Here is a 20,801-nt window from a genome sequence, read left to right on the forward strand (position 1 = left end):
GTAGATTTCTAAAAGTTCTGGACACAGCACATCTGTTGTTGCTACAGCCGACAATAGATAAATAATAATGTTGAACATGAATCTATTATTCTATTAGTTTTGCAAACATCCAAAAACGACAAAAGGAATCCCTCATGCTGATTTATCTTTACAGGTGTCAGGCAATATGAAAAGAGTCAAAGAGTATAAATATCTAGGTATTTGGTTTGATGAATCGTTTACATTTAAACATCTGTTACACATGTTGATATATTAAAAATCTCATCACCAAACTGCAGTGAAAACTCTTCGTATAGAAACGGATCCAGCTTTCCTTTGCATTGTAGGGAAAGTGCAGTTGAGGCAGTCTTTCCATCAGTCCTAGATTATGGTGATATTATCTACAGAAATGCTGCAGCATCCACTCTCAAACCCCAAGACTCTGTTTATCATTCTGCCCTCAGATTCATTACTGGAGATCCCTATGACACTCAGCACTGCATTCTGTATAACAAAGTTGGTTTGTCCTCTCTTGTGCAGAGGTGTGATGAACACCTGTACCTTTTCATCCATAAAGCCCTTATTGGGCATTCACCACCCTGGATCAAAGGACCAGACCAAACTCGCTCTACTAACTCTCTTATGCTTCAAGTCCCATGGGTTTACTCTGAACTTGGAAAATCTGCGTTTAGTTTTTATGCACCAAACATGTGGAATTATCTGCAGCACACTCTGAGCATCAACATGCTCACCACCCCTGGACAATTCAAGACAATGGTTTCAAACCACTTCACCTCAGTGTGCAAATGCTGTCTCCGAGTATTGTCCTCTTTTGAATTCTAACTCAGTATTTGTATGTATCTCGACATCATTTGCAAATGAGGGAAACTTTGCTTTTGGGATCACTGCCAAATCCAGTGTTTGTCATAAAACAGGACCACAGGTCGACAGCCACGGCAGCTGCCACGTGAAATGTTAATGCTCATACCAAACCAGTAAACAAAACCACTGGGTGAATAAAAGCTGCACAGAGGAGCTTAGTCACCAAGGCAAACCAGGAAAGACACCCTGACAAGCTCACAGGAAGGAAGGAGGAGGAATTGATTAATTGATGTCAATTAATGTCAGTTATCTGAACTCACATTCATTTACATCAATTAATCAATTAATGGTCCAATCAGAAGTTGTTACTCATCATGTCTGTGGTGACACGAGGTATGAAGCAGAGTGACCAGCAGGAAGCAGCTGTCACTGATCAACTCCTAGACTAATGGAGGTCGACCCTTCACAGCCTTTTTATTAGTATTTCATTTACCCTGTTATTGTCATTTTAATTTGTTTATTATATAATTCACCACCTACTGTGTGCACAAATCCTCCATCCATCTACCAGCCTGACCACCAGCAGCCAACTCACACAGGAGGCCAGAAGGAAAATACATAAATACATAAAAACAATCAGGTAGTGAAGGAAAGAAAATCAACAGGCAACAAAATCTCCTGACGATGTTCGTTCAGGTGATAGAGCAGAGAGTATCAAGATGGTTAGAGGAGGAAACATCAGAGAGACTCAGCCACATGTGTGAGCCTCAGTCAGACCCAGACTCAGATGAGGAATCTGTTGTGACCAGAATCAGAGACTAGCAGACTGTTTGCATAATTAGCATCTTTTATTTGTTTATGTTGTCTGTTAGCTTGCAACTGACAGTATCTGACACAGTGTTAGTGGTTGTGCTAATGCTAACTCGCTCTCTATACTTACAAGGTTTCAGGTTTATTAACCCCCGCCCCCCGTCCCCACTAGTTGACAGGATTGGTTACTTAGGTTTGTGATGTATGAAACCCTGGCGGTCTGAATCTGTTTGTATGAGACTGTCATTGGTTTATTGCAGATCAAGGTGGAAATACTCAGTCATGGTGTTGATGAATTATTTCACTTATGATATGTCTTGTATTATACGAAAAACATAATGTGGACGTTAACAAGGTGAAACACTTGATTTTCATTGGAGGGGGTCTTTAATGACTCCCCTTGACCCTCCCTGTAGCATCACCCTAAGATAAGACAGCTGATCTCAAAACAACACAAAAACAGTAACAAAACTATTATATTTCGGCAATCGGATGATTTAACTGATCATTTAGTTCTTCTGATGCCATGTTTCCACTTGTTGTTCAAGGTCTCGTATCCAGATAAAACACAGATCAGATATGAGACGTTTTCATTTACTCTCAGTCGCGTCTCCGGTTCCAGAAGAAGAACTAGCTGTTTAGCGATAACATTAATATAGTTTAACTAAAACCTATCCATAACCTGACACAAACATATGAGTGAATCATATTTATGAACTACAAACACAACAAAAGTTTTATTGGGATCAGATAAATTCTCCTTGTATTGGATCCTCTGTGTAGAAAAGTCTTGAGCTGTTTCTCTTGTTGTGTCAATGACATAGTTTCTCTGTGGGAGGAGTAAAGATTAAGAAACTTTTCAACATCTGGCTAGAATGTCTCAAACCTCCTCCAGAGGCCAGCTTTCAGTCCGTCTTTAATGAGTCTCCGATGCATTGTCACATTTAAATGTAGACTCTCCTACTCTGTCTGGCTATCTGTGAAACTGAATCACAGAAAGCCTCTGTTTGTCCTGAAACTTTATCCTCAGTCTGCAGATTGAGCCACAGAGAGTGAGCCACGGAGACAAACAGGCAGAGACACAGAGAGAGACACAGAGACAAACAGACAGAGACACAGAGATGCAGAGAGAGACACAGAGACAAACAGACAGAGACACAGAGAGAGACACAGAGAGTGACACAGAGACGCAGAGAGAGAGACAGAGACAAACAGACAGAGACACAGAGACGCAGAGAGAGACACAGAGACAAACAGACAGAGACACAGAGACGCAGAGAGAGACACAGAGACAAACAGACAGAGACACAGAGACGCAGAGAGAGACACAGAGACAAACAGACAGAGACACAGAGACGCAGAGAGAGACACAGAGACAAACAGACAGAGACACAGAGACGCAGAGAGAGACACAGAGACAAACCGACAGAGACACAGAGACGCAGCGAGACACAGAGACAAACAGACAGAGACACAGAGAGAGACAGACGCTGATGAGAACAGAGGACCAGGAATTAGCTAAGTGAGAGATGCTGCATTTCACTTTTAGCAGCTCCAGAAAGGAGGCCATGCCAACAGTGTTGTTAAGGGCAACCATTGCAAATGAAGAAACATGTTGTCACGGTAACAAGTACTGCATGCGTGTAAGTGTGTGTAAGTGTGTTTTAAATAGATCTTCCACTGCTGTTGCTCACAGGTGATTTACTGTTTCCAATAGGTTACATCTGGAGAGTGTTCACACACACACACACACACACACACACACACACACACACACACACACTGTAAAGTAAAAGCATACACATGCAGACAACACATACACTGTAGAAAATCTCCATCAATTGATTATAGAAGTGATTAATATACAGAACACTAGATTTATTAAAGCATAAAAATACGCTTGCACAAGATAATGTTGGATGACGATGAAACTACAGTCAGTCTGCATATGATGTCGAGAAAGTTAGTTAAAAATCTATTTCCATTATTAATGTCTGTTGACTTTATATGTTTATTTTATATTAGCCATATCAGAGAACATTTACATGTGGACAATAATGCTCCTATGGAAAAACACAAACTGGGTTCTTATGATACCTAAACTGAACTCTTCACATTAAAAGGTCTATATAGTATAAATGTAGATGTCCATGTCTGTTTTGATTATAAAGCAGGTCTAGGTTATATATTAATACTGTGAAAGTATCAAAGCGCTCAGTCCAGAGAGAAATGCACACAAGCCGTATTCAGAAACTGAGCCTTTAAACAAGCCGTCAGGACTTCTGTAACTTTGTGATGTCACAACAAAGCAGTCACTGCTCTCAGTCATGTCCCAAGCCCTGCCCACCTGGACCCACCATCCAACCCTTCTCTGACAAATGAAGTTATTATCTGTTAAAGTTACAGACTTTTCAGTATGAAATTCCCTCTTTACAGAGATAGAATCAGGATGTGGTTAGCTTAGCTTAGCACAAAGACTGCTCACTAAATTACACATTTTATCTGGTAATTAAATCAGCTTTCAAACAGATATATATAAAAAAATAACTGTTCCTTTCATAAACTATTTTCATGTTAACTTAAATCTGCACTACACTGCTGTTTAGAAGAGGTCTGGGTGTCTAATAGAGAGTTCTACTGCCTCCACAACTTACATCTATTACATGTTCTTTCTCTCTCAGTCTCTCTTTGCCGATGTGAGTTTCTACAGTAACCTAACTCCTGGCTTTTGACTATACACACACACACAGAGACAGACACACACAGACACATAGAGTTGGACCCCAGGGTGTTGTCCTGCGGCTCGGCTCTGAGAGGTAATTCATCACCTCTCTATTCATATCAGCTAACCTAGTTTCCCCTGCAGCACACACACACACACACACACACACACACACACACACACACACACTGCAGAGAGTGCATGCACACACAGCCCCACGACAGCAAACAGGGGACCGACTACTAACACACACACACACACACACACACACACACACACACACACACAGGTGCAGGGCAGGCTGCTGATATTTAACTACAGTGCAGCTCCATTCAACAAGCCTGCGGCACCCAGCACTGCTGCAGCAAGCAAGCACGCACGCACGCAAGCACGCACGCACGCACAAATAGGACTGAGCTGCTGCTGTCACACATTCTGAACAGCGGCAGATACTGTATCTCACTTTCACCCACTCTGCCCTTCCCCACAGTTTCTTCTTTATTTTTAAGGGTCACTTCACCCAAGTCACATAAAACTGTTCTTCCCAGTTTCCCCAGTGTTCAAATCTATATCCAAGCTTATTTAAGTACAGATCCTGATCTTAGTTCATCTCATTTATCATGTAAGGACGTGTTTTCTTTTGTGACTGAACTTGCTGCATATCCATGTGTAATATCTGACACACCTCAGAGGACAAAGGGGTTAAAGCTCATCGACCAGGAGTCAGTGGACAGCTGGAGAACAATCAAGGAAGAGTTCACATCTAAGCTTTATACTGAGTTTCAGCTCATTGTTTATCCGTCCGGACTGGTTCACTCTCATCACTCTCATTGCAGCAGCTGTTTTTAGAGAAACATCTGTAAAAAGCCACTGTCCTCTATCTGCTCAGCAGCAAACAGCAGACAAACACCGTCAGAGAGCAGCTGGTGAACATAGTGGAGCATTTAGCAGCTAAAGAGCCAGATATTTCCCTCAGGAGCTGGTGGAAACCAAACACAGAGCTAAAAGAGAGGGAACACTGATCTGAGATCCATCATGTGACACTAACTGTAAATCAGCAGCTGTTTGCTGATAAGTTCAACATATCAACTTAAATAACATATCAATGCTGTGCTTGCTTTCTGCTGATAAATACATCCGTTATCACAAGTTTACATGTGATGAACATGACAGTGTAATGAACACTGCAGCCACTAGTGGGCGCTGTCTGAGGAGCTCCAGGTCTAGTTATTAAGGTCTAGTTATATAAAAAGTACATATACTGCAGTTTCTGCTCTCAGATACAGGTGTGAAATATACTTTACTTTGTTGCTGCAGTGACCCAGTTTTACCTGCAGAAATGATTCATGTTTCATTCTAATCTGATCTAATCTAATCTGATATGATTTCATCTAATCTAATTTAAACTAATCTAATGGGATCTGATTGGATAAACAGTAGAGGTTTCTTGTCTGCAGTATAGTGCTGAATGAGTTTTTCCCCTCAGTCTCAGTATGTTCTATGTTACCTGTCGTGTAATGTGTCTGCACCGATTAACCAGGTGTGTGTGCACCTGCTGTCCCTGACAAATTAAACCATGTCTCCTCCTGATCCTTATCCTGTCAGGTGGGTGTCTGGTCTTTAAAGCTATTTTACAGGCTTAATTCATCGTTAATGAGTCCAGAAATCATCAGGATGAAAGGCTCTGCTATCTCGTACAACTGGACAGGTACAGTGCATGGACAGATGTTCCACTTGGCATCCATTTTCTCAGCACAATAGCTTTGCTGTGAACATCGTAGTTGTAGAAAACTCTTGTAAATCACAGACTAATGGGCTGTTATTGGTGAATGTGACTAGCTGTAATAAATGATCAATAGACTGTTACACAGACTGGACCCACGTCAGCCGTGTTAATGCTCACTATATATATTACATCATCCAGGATTCACAGACTGGTTACAAACAGGAAACTCTCTTTCTAATGTTCACACATCTCAGATAAAATATTTTAAACTGAAGCTTCTGAAAAGAGTTTCATGATGTTATAAACTCATGTAAACATCTGGTCCAGATGTTTTACAGCAGGATCTAGAACATCAGCATCAGGGGTTTGTGTCTTTCCTGAACTCTTATTTTGAAACTGATAATTACAGAAAGAGAGAAATCCATCAAAGATGTGGCAGACAGAGCAGAAAATAGACCAGAATGCATTGCAGGCGATTGACAGGGTAGAGTGTGATTCTCACTATGTTCTCAAAACACCACGGCTCTCCATCTCTGCCCACACAACTGATCCAAAGCTGAACGCAACAAGTTCAGACCCACCTCACTCACTGGGGGACTTCAACATGCATCAGGGGAAATGTAGGAAGTCACTAACTGGGCTAGAAGCAGCAGGTTGAGTTCAGTGAAGAACAAACACACTTAATCACTCAGGAACTCCTGGAGTGTGTTGCATATTTTTGATGCTGAAGAGATTTCTCTCTCTCCACAATGAAGAACTGGCAGCTTCTTTCCCAGCATTCAGTGCGACTGTCCTCTTGGGTTTTGCAGCAGCATGGATGGATTACTGGCGATGTCATCAGACCAAGACACACAGCCGCAGCAGACATTTTCTACCAACGACACAGGAGATACTGCACTGCCAGCCTCAAAGCACACGCACGCACGCACGCACGCACGCACGCACGCACGCACGCACGCACGCACGCACGCACGCACACACACGGCCCCATTTCCAGTTGTGAAACAATATCTGGTTTGAGGAGGCGCTGATTGTTGTGTTCTCCAAACAAATCTGACACCATCAGTCATTTGTTCAAATGTGAACATGTTACCTACAGACGTATGACTCATGATCATAGACTGTAAATAAAGATGGACGTAGCCTCCGTTATGTCACCCACAGGTTTCTGAAGAGCTGCTCTGCAGTCGCCATCTTGGCAGTGGCTGAATCCACCTCTAACTTCCAGCTAATCCAAAAATGGGCAAAGAGGAGGGGCATGTGTGGAGCTGAGACTTCGGTGCATGCTGGTTTGTGACAAACAAATGCTCACCAACCTGTCACTCAAAGAGACCACACCCTAATTTATGTACAACTTTACGCATTAATAAAATGTAATCAGGCGAGTTATATAAAGATTTACCTCCCATACAATTGTCACGAAGGAGGAAATTAGCTGTCGAGACCAAAACCAGGCTGTAAACTTGGGTTGAACAACATAGGTGCACGAACACGGTTGAGCTGCAACTCGTTTCAAAGGTCATTTAACCACTGTTCCTACGGTGGCAAGTTTACATTAATTATTTACTAGTGTCGAGCAAATGAAACTACATTAGAAACATCCATTCAGAGGAGAAGCTGCAGTGCAGGCAGAGGACAGATGAAGCTAACAGGCTAGGCTATGTAAACATAGCTAAGCTAGCTTTCATTTCCAGCTGCTCTGTGGAAGCAGCACAAGCTGTCCAAGTGTAACAGACTGACTTTGTTATGTTTCTGTGTAAATGCATCACAGATAAAGAAACTGTCAGAAGAGTGAACGATGAAAGAAATTATGTTTTCTGTCTTTTCATCTTTACTAATTAACTATTTAATTTTCAGAGCAGCTCAGAGGCTACCGACAGCTACAGGACACTTTTAAGGTGGAATGTTTTCTTGCGTGTTACTCAATGCATGATCAATGTTTAGAAATCAATCAATACACCTTAAATGTCAATATGAAATTTTGACCTTTTCATTTGTTTTTATCAGCTCTCTACATGACATATACTTTAGTGATGATCAGATCTTCAAGCCCTTAAAATGTATATATGTATATGTATTTATATATATAGATTCTGTGAACTGTAGATATTTCATTTCATCACCGTGAGAAAAAAAAGTGGCGAAGGGTTGTTACGGCAGCTCTACACCTCCGCTCACCTGACCAGATCTCGTGACAGCATCACACAACCACAGGAGATGTAGGTTATATTAAAAGATCAATCTCAGGTTTTAATAATCGATATTGGATTATTCAAATGAAGATCAATTTTAATTGGAGAATGGATTTTTTTAACCCAGCCCTAATAAATATACTGTATTTCCACCGAAATAGTTAAAGTGTGTTCTGTCAGAGGAGGGAGGTGGGGGACTGTAGACTGACTGAACATCCAGACGGCACAGAGTTAAAGTTCCCAGCTGTCCCTGAACTAACACAATGGATTTCTCTTCTTTGGTAAACATCTCCTCCACGTTTGTTTAAGTTTTTTCTGAATCTCTGCTGGTCAGTTTGGAGGTGGACAGAAGCTCTGTGAAATAAAAGTCACATCTTTACATCAGCTGGCTGCCAGAATATTCTCTGTACCATCTGTGCTGCGATATCTGCTGCCAAATATCAGCATAAATATATCAGGACTTCACTGGCTGATTAATGTGCTTTTATGTAACTAAACATTTACAATTAAACACATATTAAAGTACTTTACACTCAGGTGAACACAAACGAGACTGGGTGAGAAAAGAAAACATTATTAACCTGATTCCAATGTGATATCTTTGTGACAGATTTTTAACTGTTTTATGCTTTAAAACTTTTTTTGATCCTATGCTGATACAAGTTTTAATTTACAAACCCTTGTAACAAAAATTACAGAAGAAGCCAAACTCCTCAAATGTTAAATACTGTCTAAACTTTACAAGAACTTTGTCTCAATAAAATACGATCAAAACTGAGAGAATTGTGATTTGAAATCAAAACTTTCTGATAAAAAGGGTAAATGAAGAGCAGCAAGCACTGGATACCACTTGTTGGTAATTGAAAAAATGGCAAAATAAATAACTGCTTATAAGACTAAAAGCCACACTAGTGTCTCTTGGAGGCTTCACTATTCAGAGTGCCACAGGGATGATGGATTCTGCCTAACTTCCTTCTAATGCAGACTGTCGCTTGTTGTTAACATATACATGATATGTAGAAATTAAAAAACATATTGTCCTGTATTTATTAATTTCTTCTTGCTCCAGATAAGAACACATTGTTATGGTTACATCGTTAACAAACACAAAAATTACCAAATTACGAGCTGATCTTTAACAGCACATTAGGTGACTAATGTTGCATTAAGTTGTATCTTATTCTATATCTTTCACACCTTGCTCATGTTCAAATGTTAATATTAGTTACAAAGACTGAAGATACAGTTCTATCTGAACATTTCACTGATTCTGTTGCTTTTTATTTAATTTAAAACAGATTTTTAACAGAAGACTTGAGTCTCCTCCAATTGGTTCCCAGACCTGGGGTCCCCGCATATGAGGCCTGCAGTTGGACCCTTTCAGCCTTGATTCTGACATACTCGATCCTTCCTGCTCCGATCCACAGTGGAGTCACTGTGGATCAGAGCGACTCTGCTGAGAGTGCAAATGTGTGTGTGGATGGACGAGCTGCAGGGGAGCCGAGTGTGTGTGTGCCGTTATGAAACCACTTTCTCCTTCCTCCACCTCCTCCTTTGCAGCCTACTGAGCTGTTGCCATGACAGCGCGGCATTTATCCCTCCTCCCGCACCCCACCCAACCACCCACCCAACTACCTTCACCACCACCAGCAAGCTCCGTGTCTCATTTCCATGTTGCCAAATATAACAGACAGACGGAGTGACAGAGGGAGGGATAGTCATGAACCGGCTGTGTGTGTGTGTGTGTGTGTGTGTGTGTGTGACAGGAGTTAGATGATATCAGTCTTGTTGATTGTTGGTCTAATCATTCTACAGCTGACCTGGATGTCAAGGGCTCTCTCTCTCTCACACACACACAGACACACACACACACACACACACACACACACACACACACACACACACACACACACACACACACACACACACACACACCTCTCTAATTAGACTGTGTGAGTTGCAGGGTGACTACGATGATCTGGAGGGGACAAGTGTTATTAAAAGATTTTGAGTTTTTGTGACTTTCTGCTTTTAAACTGAAGAGGAAATATCTTAAGAAATTATGTATGTCATTAAAAGTTATTTTTAGTTATAGAAAGACAATTTTAAGGATTTGAGGAGATTAAAACGATTAGCTTTGACTGACAGCTGAGAAAATGTTGCAGAAATGAACTGAAGAAAAGCCAGGAAGAGAAATAAAATACTTGTGTGTCCATTTTTAAAAATCAGCCAGACTTCAATTATTTGATTTGATTTAATTCCTCAGACAGTCCATCTTTTCTCCAGATGGTCAACGTTTTACGTACAAAGAACTCGTTGAAATAAAATAAAGATTTTATCTTTTTGATTCTACAGGCCTTTTCTTAGCCTAAGTTTATATTCAGCTTAAATGCTGAATGTCTGTGGGACCAATACGCTGTTCTAATATTATAGGAATTTCACATTGATTTGTTAATTTACACATTTATAGTCAAAAATTAATCAATTGACAATGAAACATCAGTCTACAGTTTTTGTTTGCATGTGCACATATTCGACTGCAGTGGTTAAATATTAATATGTAAGTGATTTATCAGGCAGTAGACAATATGTGTGTTTCCATTAACCTGCAATTTGAAGTTGTGAACTTAAAAATGTGTAATGGAAACTGCAATGAAATTGTCGCAAAAAAATTTATATGCTCAAGGCGGTTTTTCACACAATTCTACAAAGCAATATTTCGCAAAATTGAAATGCAAACACTTCTTTTGCATTCAACCGAGAGGAAATCCGTTGTGACGTTCAATTGTAATGATATCACGCAAGAAAAAATCTCAACTTTATTCACATAACATCACTCAGTGGAAACACAGACAAAACTGCAGTGAAAACCCGGCTATGTGTGTGCAGGTTGAGGGGCATAAATCAAAGTCTATAAATGTTATTTATGTATTTAAATGTATATTATTTTCATAAGCAGCTTTTGGTCTAAATGTTCCTCATGCAAAATGTCACTTTTATGCAGATGACACTGTTATTTACTGCTCCACCTTGCACTGTTTAGTCTGCTTTGAATGTTACTCAACTCAGAATTACTGAAATTGGTTCTTAATGCTGCAAAAAATGTTTTCAAAAAGAAAACCACTGACCAGCCGCCTGTCACCATCTTTTATAGTGCAGAGATTGAGTGTGTTATTGATCAGGTTTGTAAATGATAACTCCCTTTCTTTCAAGCTTTTTAGAAATAAATCTTGCTTTTATTTTAAGAGAAAGAAGAAAAAATTGTCTGCATTTCGTTTTGTTGATTATGGATGGAGATGTTGTATACAAACATACCTCTACACACTGTCTTCACACTCTAGATCCAGTGTACCATACAGCAGCGGTTCTCAAAGTGGGGTCTGGGGACCCCCAGTGGTCCATGTGGGGGCAAAAAGCAGAATAATTAATTTTCACTATAATTCCATATATAGGTAAGACAATGTCAGAATGTATGATTACTTTTGTCATGAGTTTCAAACACTTTCTGTAATAAAACATTTAAAAGCAAATGTTTTATCAGATGGGGGTCCGTGGTAAGTTTGAGAACCACTGCCATAGAATACAGAGGTTCATTAAATTAAGTGTTATTTTTTTTAATGATGGTGTTGTGTCTTTCTTATATATTTATTTATAAAATATGTTAATGTTTAACATATCTTCTGCAGGACACTCCTGTAAAAAGGCATTTCTCCTAGATAAATAAAGTTATAAAAAGGCATAGGTTGGTTAAAATTTATTTTAAAACTAACTGTAAAGCTTCTTAAATACAAAACATTTCCTGCAACTGAATCACATTTTTGTTTCATTAATGTTTTAGGAGACCCGATTAAATCCAACATGGATGTCTTTATACCTGCTGCCAGAGTACTTGAACAACATGAAAGTTTCCTTCACTTGTTACATGGTGAGTCACACTGCTGATAATCTACAGCGAGGGAGTCATGGATTAAATCCAATCAATGAGCGATCGATAAACACGCTGATCTATGGCCCCAATAGGTTCTAACATATTGATCCAGACACATTTAATCTTCCAACCAGGGGTGAAATTCATCAGCAGTGAGGGAGGTGAGAGACAGAGAAAAAGAGGGGGGAGGAGGTACAGGTAAAAGGGAGCTCTGATTACAGACAACTTCCTTCAGAGGTGAAGGGGAGAAAACCTTCATTAACAAGTTCTAATGAATCAATCAGGGGTGATTTTAATATGATACTAGTTTGTCATGTCATTATAATTACAATGTTGGTAATGCATTGATTTAAGTATGTCATACTTAAGAGTACTTAAGTGATATTTGTAGATGCTTTTTTGGCCACTTGGGGGCAGTAGAAAAAAGTATCATAAGCTTTTAAGATGATATGTTGTACCTGTGGGAAAAACAGTTGCTTATTTACACATCCAGCGACATGATCATTCATGACTTATGAGTCTGAGTCCAGTATTCTTTCAGCTCAGTGTTTGGTCTCTACCAGCTCCTGAGGGAAAGATCTGTCTTTAGCTACTAAATGCTCCACTATGTTCACCAGGAGAGAGAGAGAGTGAACCAGAACATTGAGGTGTGGGTCGGACAGCTGAACAATGATTCTGTAAAGCTGAGGCAGCTGCAGATACAGAAAAAAAGAGAAGCATCACTGCATCACACAACAAAGGACACACTGTCACCCAGTAACTAAACTGATCAGAAGATGACACGTGTCAGGTTCTGATTCAGCAGCTGATGGTGATGATGATGATCGTTTGATCACATTGTACATTTGCTTCATGTTAATCAATAAAAGCAGCATGATGCCAAGGTGGCGAAAAATAAAAGCCAACGCACAACCACTCAAACACCAGGCTGAAGCTAGTTTGACAATCACCAACAGGACTCATTTTTTCATTCAGTCTGACATTGTGTTCACGTTTCCTTGTTATTTAGTTTTTCTCTAACAAGAGAGTGATGCATCTGCCAACATGAAGCCATATTCAGTTGATGGAGAACCTGTGGTAGTGATTGTTGAGCGCGGGTAATAAATGTTTTCCCAAACGATTAAAGAAATATGTTGATTAAAGAGATTTGATTTCTGTAAGTCGACTTACAATGACCTGTATGGCTGCGTCAATCTCATCCACCATCATCTCTATTTTCAATATTTTTAATGAATGAAGCTGGTAGCTGGCCACGTAGGAGGATGATGTCTCTGCAGTGTTTTCTCTGGTATGAAGTCGTAACTACACGACTCTGCAGAAGGCTTTTAATTTGAAATGAAGGATACAGGTTTCGGGACATGTCCCAGTAACAGAAACTGCAAAATCGAAACTCAAAAGTCCCTCCATCCATTAACTACACCTACTTATCCTAAAGGATCCAATGCCAACCCCAGCTGGCACTGGATAAGAGGCAGAGAAAACCTGGACAGGTCAGCAGTCAGTCACAGGGCTGACATATAAAGAGCGACAGCAATTCACACTCACATTCACACCTATAGGCAGAAAGGCCCCGAAAGGTTGGTTTGAACCCAGAACCTTATTGTTGTGAGGCAACAGCTCTAACTCATGCATGATTAAAAAAAAATAAAAAATCTAATCTAAAACACACATCTGAGAGTTTGCTAAGAACATATGTACAGCCTGTGCCTTGAGTGCACTGACCTCATTAAACAGACCTGTGTGCTGGTCTTTATTCCACCTCCTGGTGCAGTTTGTTGGTGAAAACATGTTTAGCTCATGAGGCAGCAGTCAGTGCTGATAAGGGGCTTTCAGTCCACTGCCCATAAACTACAGAGTCAGGGATGTTACCTTCAACACACACAATATACTGCAAATTAATAGTAAAATGAGTCCTTCAAAATCACCAGAACCAGAACCAATGTCAGCAGTGTTTTTGTTTATGTTTTTATCACTGTGAGGACGCTGAGCAGCTACACTTGGCAGGACTGCGTTTTCAGGACACTGGACTGATGGGGTAAAACCACACACACACACACACACACACACACACACACACACACACACACACACACACAAGCTCAACAGCTACTTTCACAGCACGTACACGCACATGAATCACATACGTACAGGCGTGCATGCGTCACACACTTAACTGGCTGCACATGCACATACATATGAGCACACACACACACACACACACACACTGCTGACCGAGCTCATTTACACTCCGGTTATCGTCATCAGCACACAGAGGACGAGATGTCAGCAGCTGTTTACAAAAACAGGGTCAGAGGGAGGGAGAGAGAGAGAGAGAGAGAGAGAGAGAGAGAGAGAGAGAGAGGGGGGGGGGGGGGGGGGGGTTGTCTGTAGACTGAAATTAAAATCCTGTCAAAATCATGCCCACTTTGGTGCTGCTCTAGTGTTCTAGTCGAGGATTAAGAAAGAGATCCCATCTCCACCTGTTATAAACATGTGAGATATATCTGGATATCTAATCTGGATCAGATTAACATTTAAGTGCAGGTGTAAATAACATCTGGACAGATTGGTAAAAAATTTGAGTTGATCACATTTCTCCATTGTTGTCCTTTACATCTTTCCCTTTAACATGTTGTATATAAGTGAGAACACTTAACAAAAGCAGGTGTAAATGCAAAGGCTGCTCATCAGATGTTGTTATCCAGATAAGGTGTCAGGATACTGATCAGAGCTCAATAATAGGTTTAAATGGAAAGAAAGAAAGAAAGAAAGAAAGAAAGAATCTGCAGAGGAGAACAGAGAGGTGAATCATGTATCCTCTTTAAATGTGTTTTTTTCTTCTCTGAATCCTACAGATCTGACTCCTCTGACTCCTCCACACCCACACTGCAGAATAACATCAGTCTCTCTGTTCATTACCTCAACTGTTCTTCATCAGCCTTTGCCTCCCAGATCAATAGGATAAAACAGCACTGATGTCTAGTGATGGTTATGACATCATCACAGTGTCGTGTGTCCGATGACTCACACTGATGTTTCACTTATGTACAGAAAATAATCATCAGCTCCAGCAGAGACTGTGCTTGAATTTGTATTAACTGATGCAACATGTATCACATTTTACTGCTTGTATAATACAGACTGTTACTGTGGTCAGAGCAAAACACTGATAATCTTTTCTAACCAAATATGTCCCATATATTTTTAGTACAGTGTCTCTCCCACCCTCACATGCTGCTGAACAACAGGCTGCCGGACGGTGAGTTCACTGTTTCCTTCCTCTTGAATCTTTAATAACAGCGTTCAAAGATCATACCAGCGTTTTGCATTTTTTATTCTGTTTACTACACCTCAGTTAAAAAGTGCACTTCAGGCTGCTCTCAGTGGAACTGAAGCTTATTGTGCTGCATTCGGGGGCGTCTGTGACTCAGGAGGTAGAGGAGATCGTCCACTAATCGGAAGGTCGTGGTTCGATTCTCGGCTCCTTTCATTTTGAAAAGTGTCCTTGGGCAAGATACTGAACCCCAAATTGCCCCCGATGTATCACTGGTGTGTGAATGTGTGCTATATGTGTAGGGGAAAGCGCTGTATGACCGTGGCTTCCATTGTAAAGTGAATTTCCTCCACTGAAGAAACCACATGTTCATCTAAAAAGGCCTCAGACAAAGAAAAAGATGAGACCAGAGCACAGGCGGACTGGTCATGGGGATGACCAGCTCAAATCCCGGTCGGCTGGTGGACCATTAAAACAACCATAAAGTTTTTAAAGTCTTTACCTGCTCCGTCAGTGTCATTCATGTGGCCAGTCCCAGCGGATCAGTCCAAGACCATACAAGCTGCTTAAGGGTCCAGCTTGATTCAGAACTGGCTTTTCTTCTCCATGTGTATGTAACTTGATGGTTCATAATGTTACATGTCTATGTTCATTAGTGACGGCTAGAGTAGACATGAAAACGTTAGCCAACTTCCTATTACCAATATTACGAATCTGTTCAACAAATGTTGCTATCGCCAGCTGGCTTACTGTCAGCATTCATGTGGAGCATATCACAGGAATGCTAACGTGGGCTAATGGTTGTGGTTAGATGTTTTTTTTGTTGGCTTCAATTTACACAGGGTAACTTTATTCAGTTGAGCTTCTTGTGTGTTTCGTGGACACTTTCACTGAACTTCATAACACCTTGCTGACTGATACCATGAAGGGAGCGGGAGGTCTGGCCAACAAAGCATTTGTTTTAGTCCCAGATGCTGGTGGTCTAGTGCGACATCTAGTGTCAGTGAAGATTGTTTACAGAACCATTAACTGTGCAGTTAGCTTTGATGCTAATTAGCTACTAGCTATCCACCAAGACTAGTTGGTCAAATATAGCTTAATATAGATTAAATGCTAAATTTGATTGCTAATATCTACAAGTTAATTTCAAAACAGCTGCGATGAGAAATCTATAAATCCACGTGAAAGTTTGTTAAGAATAACAGGAACATGGACATAGTGTGTGAAATTCACTCATTGCTGTATGAAAAAATATCCATGTGACTTAGTTTTGAGACTCAACACTCAACAAAGAGACTGAAGTTGCTGAATGTAGGTCTGAGTGCCTGTTTCAACTGCTTTGTCGTGTCCTACAATTTTTCCTGCTTCCTTATGTGTGCGTCCTGTTTTTCACTGCTTCAGCCTGAGGTGCTGCAAGGTGCTGCAAGATAAATCTGTGTGAGGGTGTTTTGCATTTTGCTGCATCATGCCCTTTTACAAAAATCACTCAGAAACCAGTGTAGGCAGCTCTGCAACATGCTGTCATGCCTCCGTGCCATAATCTGCCCCAGTGCAGTGTGGGATTTATTGGCTCACACTCAGTTACTTGAAGAGGCAGTGAGCAGCCGACTGTACTGTGTGATTTCATAACGAATCAGCCTTATCTTCACCGCTGTCAGACTCCATCATTGTTCTCTGCCCGTTACATCATTTGCAAGCTTGAGGTCAGCTTTTTCTCACGATATCAGCTTTACCTGAACGTCCCATGACTCAGGGATTAGAGAATTCTTCTTTCTGAACTTTGATGCTTCAAGATGCCTCGGATGAACCCAAATCTGAAAGTCTGAGTCACACTTCATGTACCTCAGGGTACAATCTGTTTTATTTTTTGGCTTCACGAATGAAAGCTTATAAGACAATAAAGCAATAGTACTATTAAATCTGTCCTTATGAGTCATCACTGCGTTTCTCCAGCCTTCATTTCTGCAGGTCTGTTGGGAGCTTCTCTCCTTCTGCTCTCGGTGTTTGCAGTGGAGGGGAGGCGAAGCTCTGTTCCCAAAAGCGGTGTGAGCTTTGCAAAGGCTTGAGTACCCCGAGCACCGATGGAGGTTAAAACCATTTCAACTGTTAGCGAGAGTGTTGTCCTTCAAACAGGATTTCCACAGTTGCATGGCAACAGCAATCGCCATGACCAGCGCTTCCCACAGACAGAGGATCAGAGTTATCAGTTACAGAGGAACTGCCTGGTAGACGCATGGGACAACTGCAACCCTGCATCCTGTTGCCTATGGCACCGCGCAGCCCTCTGTGCAAAGACGACAGCCACAGACGGCAGTGAGGCTCCGTCCTTCTCAACACTTCCTGATAGGATGCTCCTAAGATAGTGTTGCCAGGCAACAAACCCATTTCCAGGCTGCGAACTAACTGAAAATGTATTCAGAGCAACAAAATTACAACAAAATATGAGCAAAAAAAGCAAAGGAGGAAGCTTCTGAGCTACCTGGTAAGTGGTTACCATGGTGATTAGTACCGCAAACAACCTCACTTTTACATAAAGCATGTTTTCTTCATAGTCTCATAGAGAACAACCAGTCATATTGCTTAGGAGAAATATCTATTACACAACACTGTTCAGTCTTTGCTCCAGCAATTATCAGTGTTAGAGATGCTGTAGTCGTTTAGTTCGTCTGTCTCTGGAGTCTCACGCACTCCTGCTCTCCTGCAATATGTAAATTACCACTACAACCTTCCACTCTGTAGCCCTATTAGCTGATAAAAAAATGAATATTTATCAGCCTTGCACACACACCAATCTCACTATCTCAGTACAGAAAAAATGCACAGGGGCATCAGCTGCCCCCTCTCCTTCAGAGGAAGAAACACTTCGACAATGTCACCTCTCCTGTTTGTTCTCTTTACAATGAACCAAGTTCAACAAAAACAGCTTTACCTTTAAAAATTTGTTGCTTTTCATTTCATTTTTCTACCAGTGATGAATCAAACAGTGATGATTCAAATTTCCTGGTCAAATTTAGCAGGTGGGCACATATTTCTAGGGTTGCACAAAACCTGCGTGAGAGAAGCTGCAAAGTTAGTATCAAAGTCAAAGATTAGCACGAGTTTTGGCAAAGCAGGCAGTGGGATGACAGGCTGGCAGCAGGGTTTGAGTTTGGAAATGTAGTGACAGGATATATTAACATAAACTTTCTACAGCAGTTCAATATCAAGATTTAGAGGCATAAGCTACACATTAGAAAAGACAAAACTGATTCTCTAGAGAGCATTTGAATTTCACTGTGCATTTGAGGGAGATAAAAGGCCCTTTGAGAGCCTATATTCAACATGGCTTCCTTTTTTCTCATTAAATAAAACTTTCTCACAAGATTTAAAAGCCAGTTTCACTATTTTACCAGAAAAATTCTAATTGGTTTCCAGCATTTAGAAGGAAGACTTTGTTCATGTCAGCCCACCTCTGAGACCCTCTCGTGCTACCTTTGGCTTTGGTTTTAGAAAGTATACCTTAAACTCTAACTTACGATTTGTGATGGTGGAGGGTGTGGGCGTGGTGGTTGTTGGCAGCATTGGCTCTGTGCAGACGCTCAAGCCTCTCCTTTTCTTTCTCCACGAAGTTGGTGTTGGTGCCGGTGCTGGTGGAGGGTACTCGGGTCAGCCGGCTGTGGGCCCGGGGTTGATCCCTGGGTGGGATTGGAGGAGGGGGAGGTGGAGCCGGGGATGGGGAGGACATCGGAGCCGGAATTTGGGTTGGGATTGAGATGGAGGTTGGGGCTGAAGCTGGAGCAGGGACCGGGATAGCAGTTGTACTGGTGCTGTTGGTGCTGTTGTAGGAGTGGTGGGTGGAGGAGTGGTGGTGGTGCTGCTGATGATGCTGGTGGTGGTGGCTGTGGTGAAGGGGGATGGAGGAAGGAGGCTGGGGAGGAGTTTGGTGTTGGCTGTTGTGGTGGTGGTGGTGGTGGTTTTTTGTAGAAATGGATGTTGATGTGGTCTGTGTCGGCGGAGGCGGTGGAGGAGGAGGAGGGATAGGAGGCTCAGGAGGAGCAGGTGGAGGAGGAGCAACAGGTTGCCGGTCCAAACGCAGGTCCTTGTTCTCCTGGCTGAGGCGGTCCAGTTGGACCTCCAGCTCCTCAATTCGGCGCCGCTGGGTTTCTAGAAGCTTCTGCTGGCTCTCGATGATGTTGTTGAGTTCAAGAAGGTATTCCACGGCCCGGTTTGGGCTTTCTGGGCTGCCCTGGCCTGGGCCTTGATTAGCATCCATGGCTCAATGGTCAGAGAGTTAGCACACAAAGGCTAATTTGAACCTTGGGATAAATAAAAGCCAGGAAAATGGCAAGTGACCAAAGTTTACAAATGCTAAATTTTAAACTACGGAGCCTAAATGCTGTCTGCACTAGATGAAATGCTGCCTGAGTCACAGCTACAGCTGGTGCGGAGCCGAAGGCTAACTCGCTGAGTGTTAGATACCAGAGAGGCTGGTCGAGTGGTGTCACAGGCAAATGAGCCCAAACTACCACAACTGACTAAACACTGAGCTTAAGCCTCAACACAACAGAGAAAATCTAAAACTACTATCTAGACCTAGAGCACAGCTGCCTTACTATGAACTCTAAAGTCAAGTCTACAACCTAAAGGCTAATGTCTAATAAACTACAAAACTACACCCTATGGCCCTAAGCCCTACACCCTAAAAACTGAACTACCCTTCACCCTCCCCCCCACCAGAGGTAAGTGGGGGGGAGAGGACTTTCTCTTCTTCGAGAACTGATTTGAAGATCAAGATGGACCTTGTCCTTCTGGGCTCCAATCGGAGAGGTGTATTGAGTCGTCGACCATTCCCTGGTTCAGTCAGGTGTTCCTGTTGGGGTTCAGACCCATGACAGTTATAAAACAGAACAAAATTTCTAGGAGATAGATTGTCTTCCTCTCCCCCAACAGTCAGAACAGTCTGTTTTTTTTTTGTGTTCGTCAGTGAGTCAGTTGTATCCACTCTCTGCACGCCATGCAGAATATCAGAACATGGGTTTCCAAGAAGCAGCTGTGCAGACCATAGCTGACAGAGACTTTATTCGTCCCTCCGGGTCAAAGATACAGCACATCATCATTGTTGAGTGGCTGCAGATTGTCCAACACAAATGGCACAAGTGATATTTTTCTCTCCCAGCATCCAGTGCAAGTGTTTTTTCAAGTGCTGCAGCAGAAATTCAGTCTGCACCACCCTTTATGAACTTCCAAACAAGTTGACTAATCGCCTGCTTCCCTGCAGGGCCTCATTTAAAATCCTGGGGTCAGAGCCCCTGTGGTAATTCTACAAATCAAACAGTCTGTAAAATTTTCTGAGCTCAGTTCAGACCTTC

The 20,801-nt window shown here is 41.7% G+C and overlaps 1 protein-coding gene across 1 annotated transcript in view; it reads right to left on the minus strand.

The window, feature by feature from the left end:
* The window catches only part of LOC111237630 (IQ motif and SEC7 domain-containing protein 2-like), a 138,768-nt gene extending 119,063 nt beyond the window's left edge, over window positions 1-19,705 (minus strand). The window contains exon 1 of the mRNA XM_022766788.1: window positions 18,969-19,705. Within this exon, the coding sequence (XP_022622509.1) occupies window positions 18,969-19,705 (737 nt within the window). The remainder of the gene's footprint in view (window positions 1-18,968) is intronic.
* Window positions 19,706-20,801: the final 1,096 nt, after the last annotated feature.

Source organism: Seriola dumerili, unplaced genomic scaffold (assembly GCF_002260705.1).
Source record: "Seriola dumerili isolate Sdu_G_001 unplaced genomic scaffold, Sdu_1.0 BDQW01001051.1, whole genome shotgun sequence".
NCBI classification, from domain to species: Eukaryota; Metazoa; Chordata; class Actinopteri; order Carangiformes; family Carangidae; genus Seriola; species Seriola dumerili.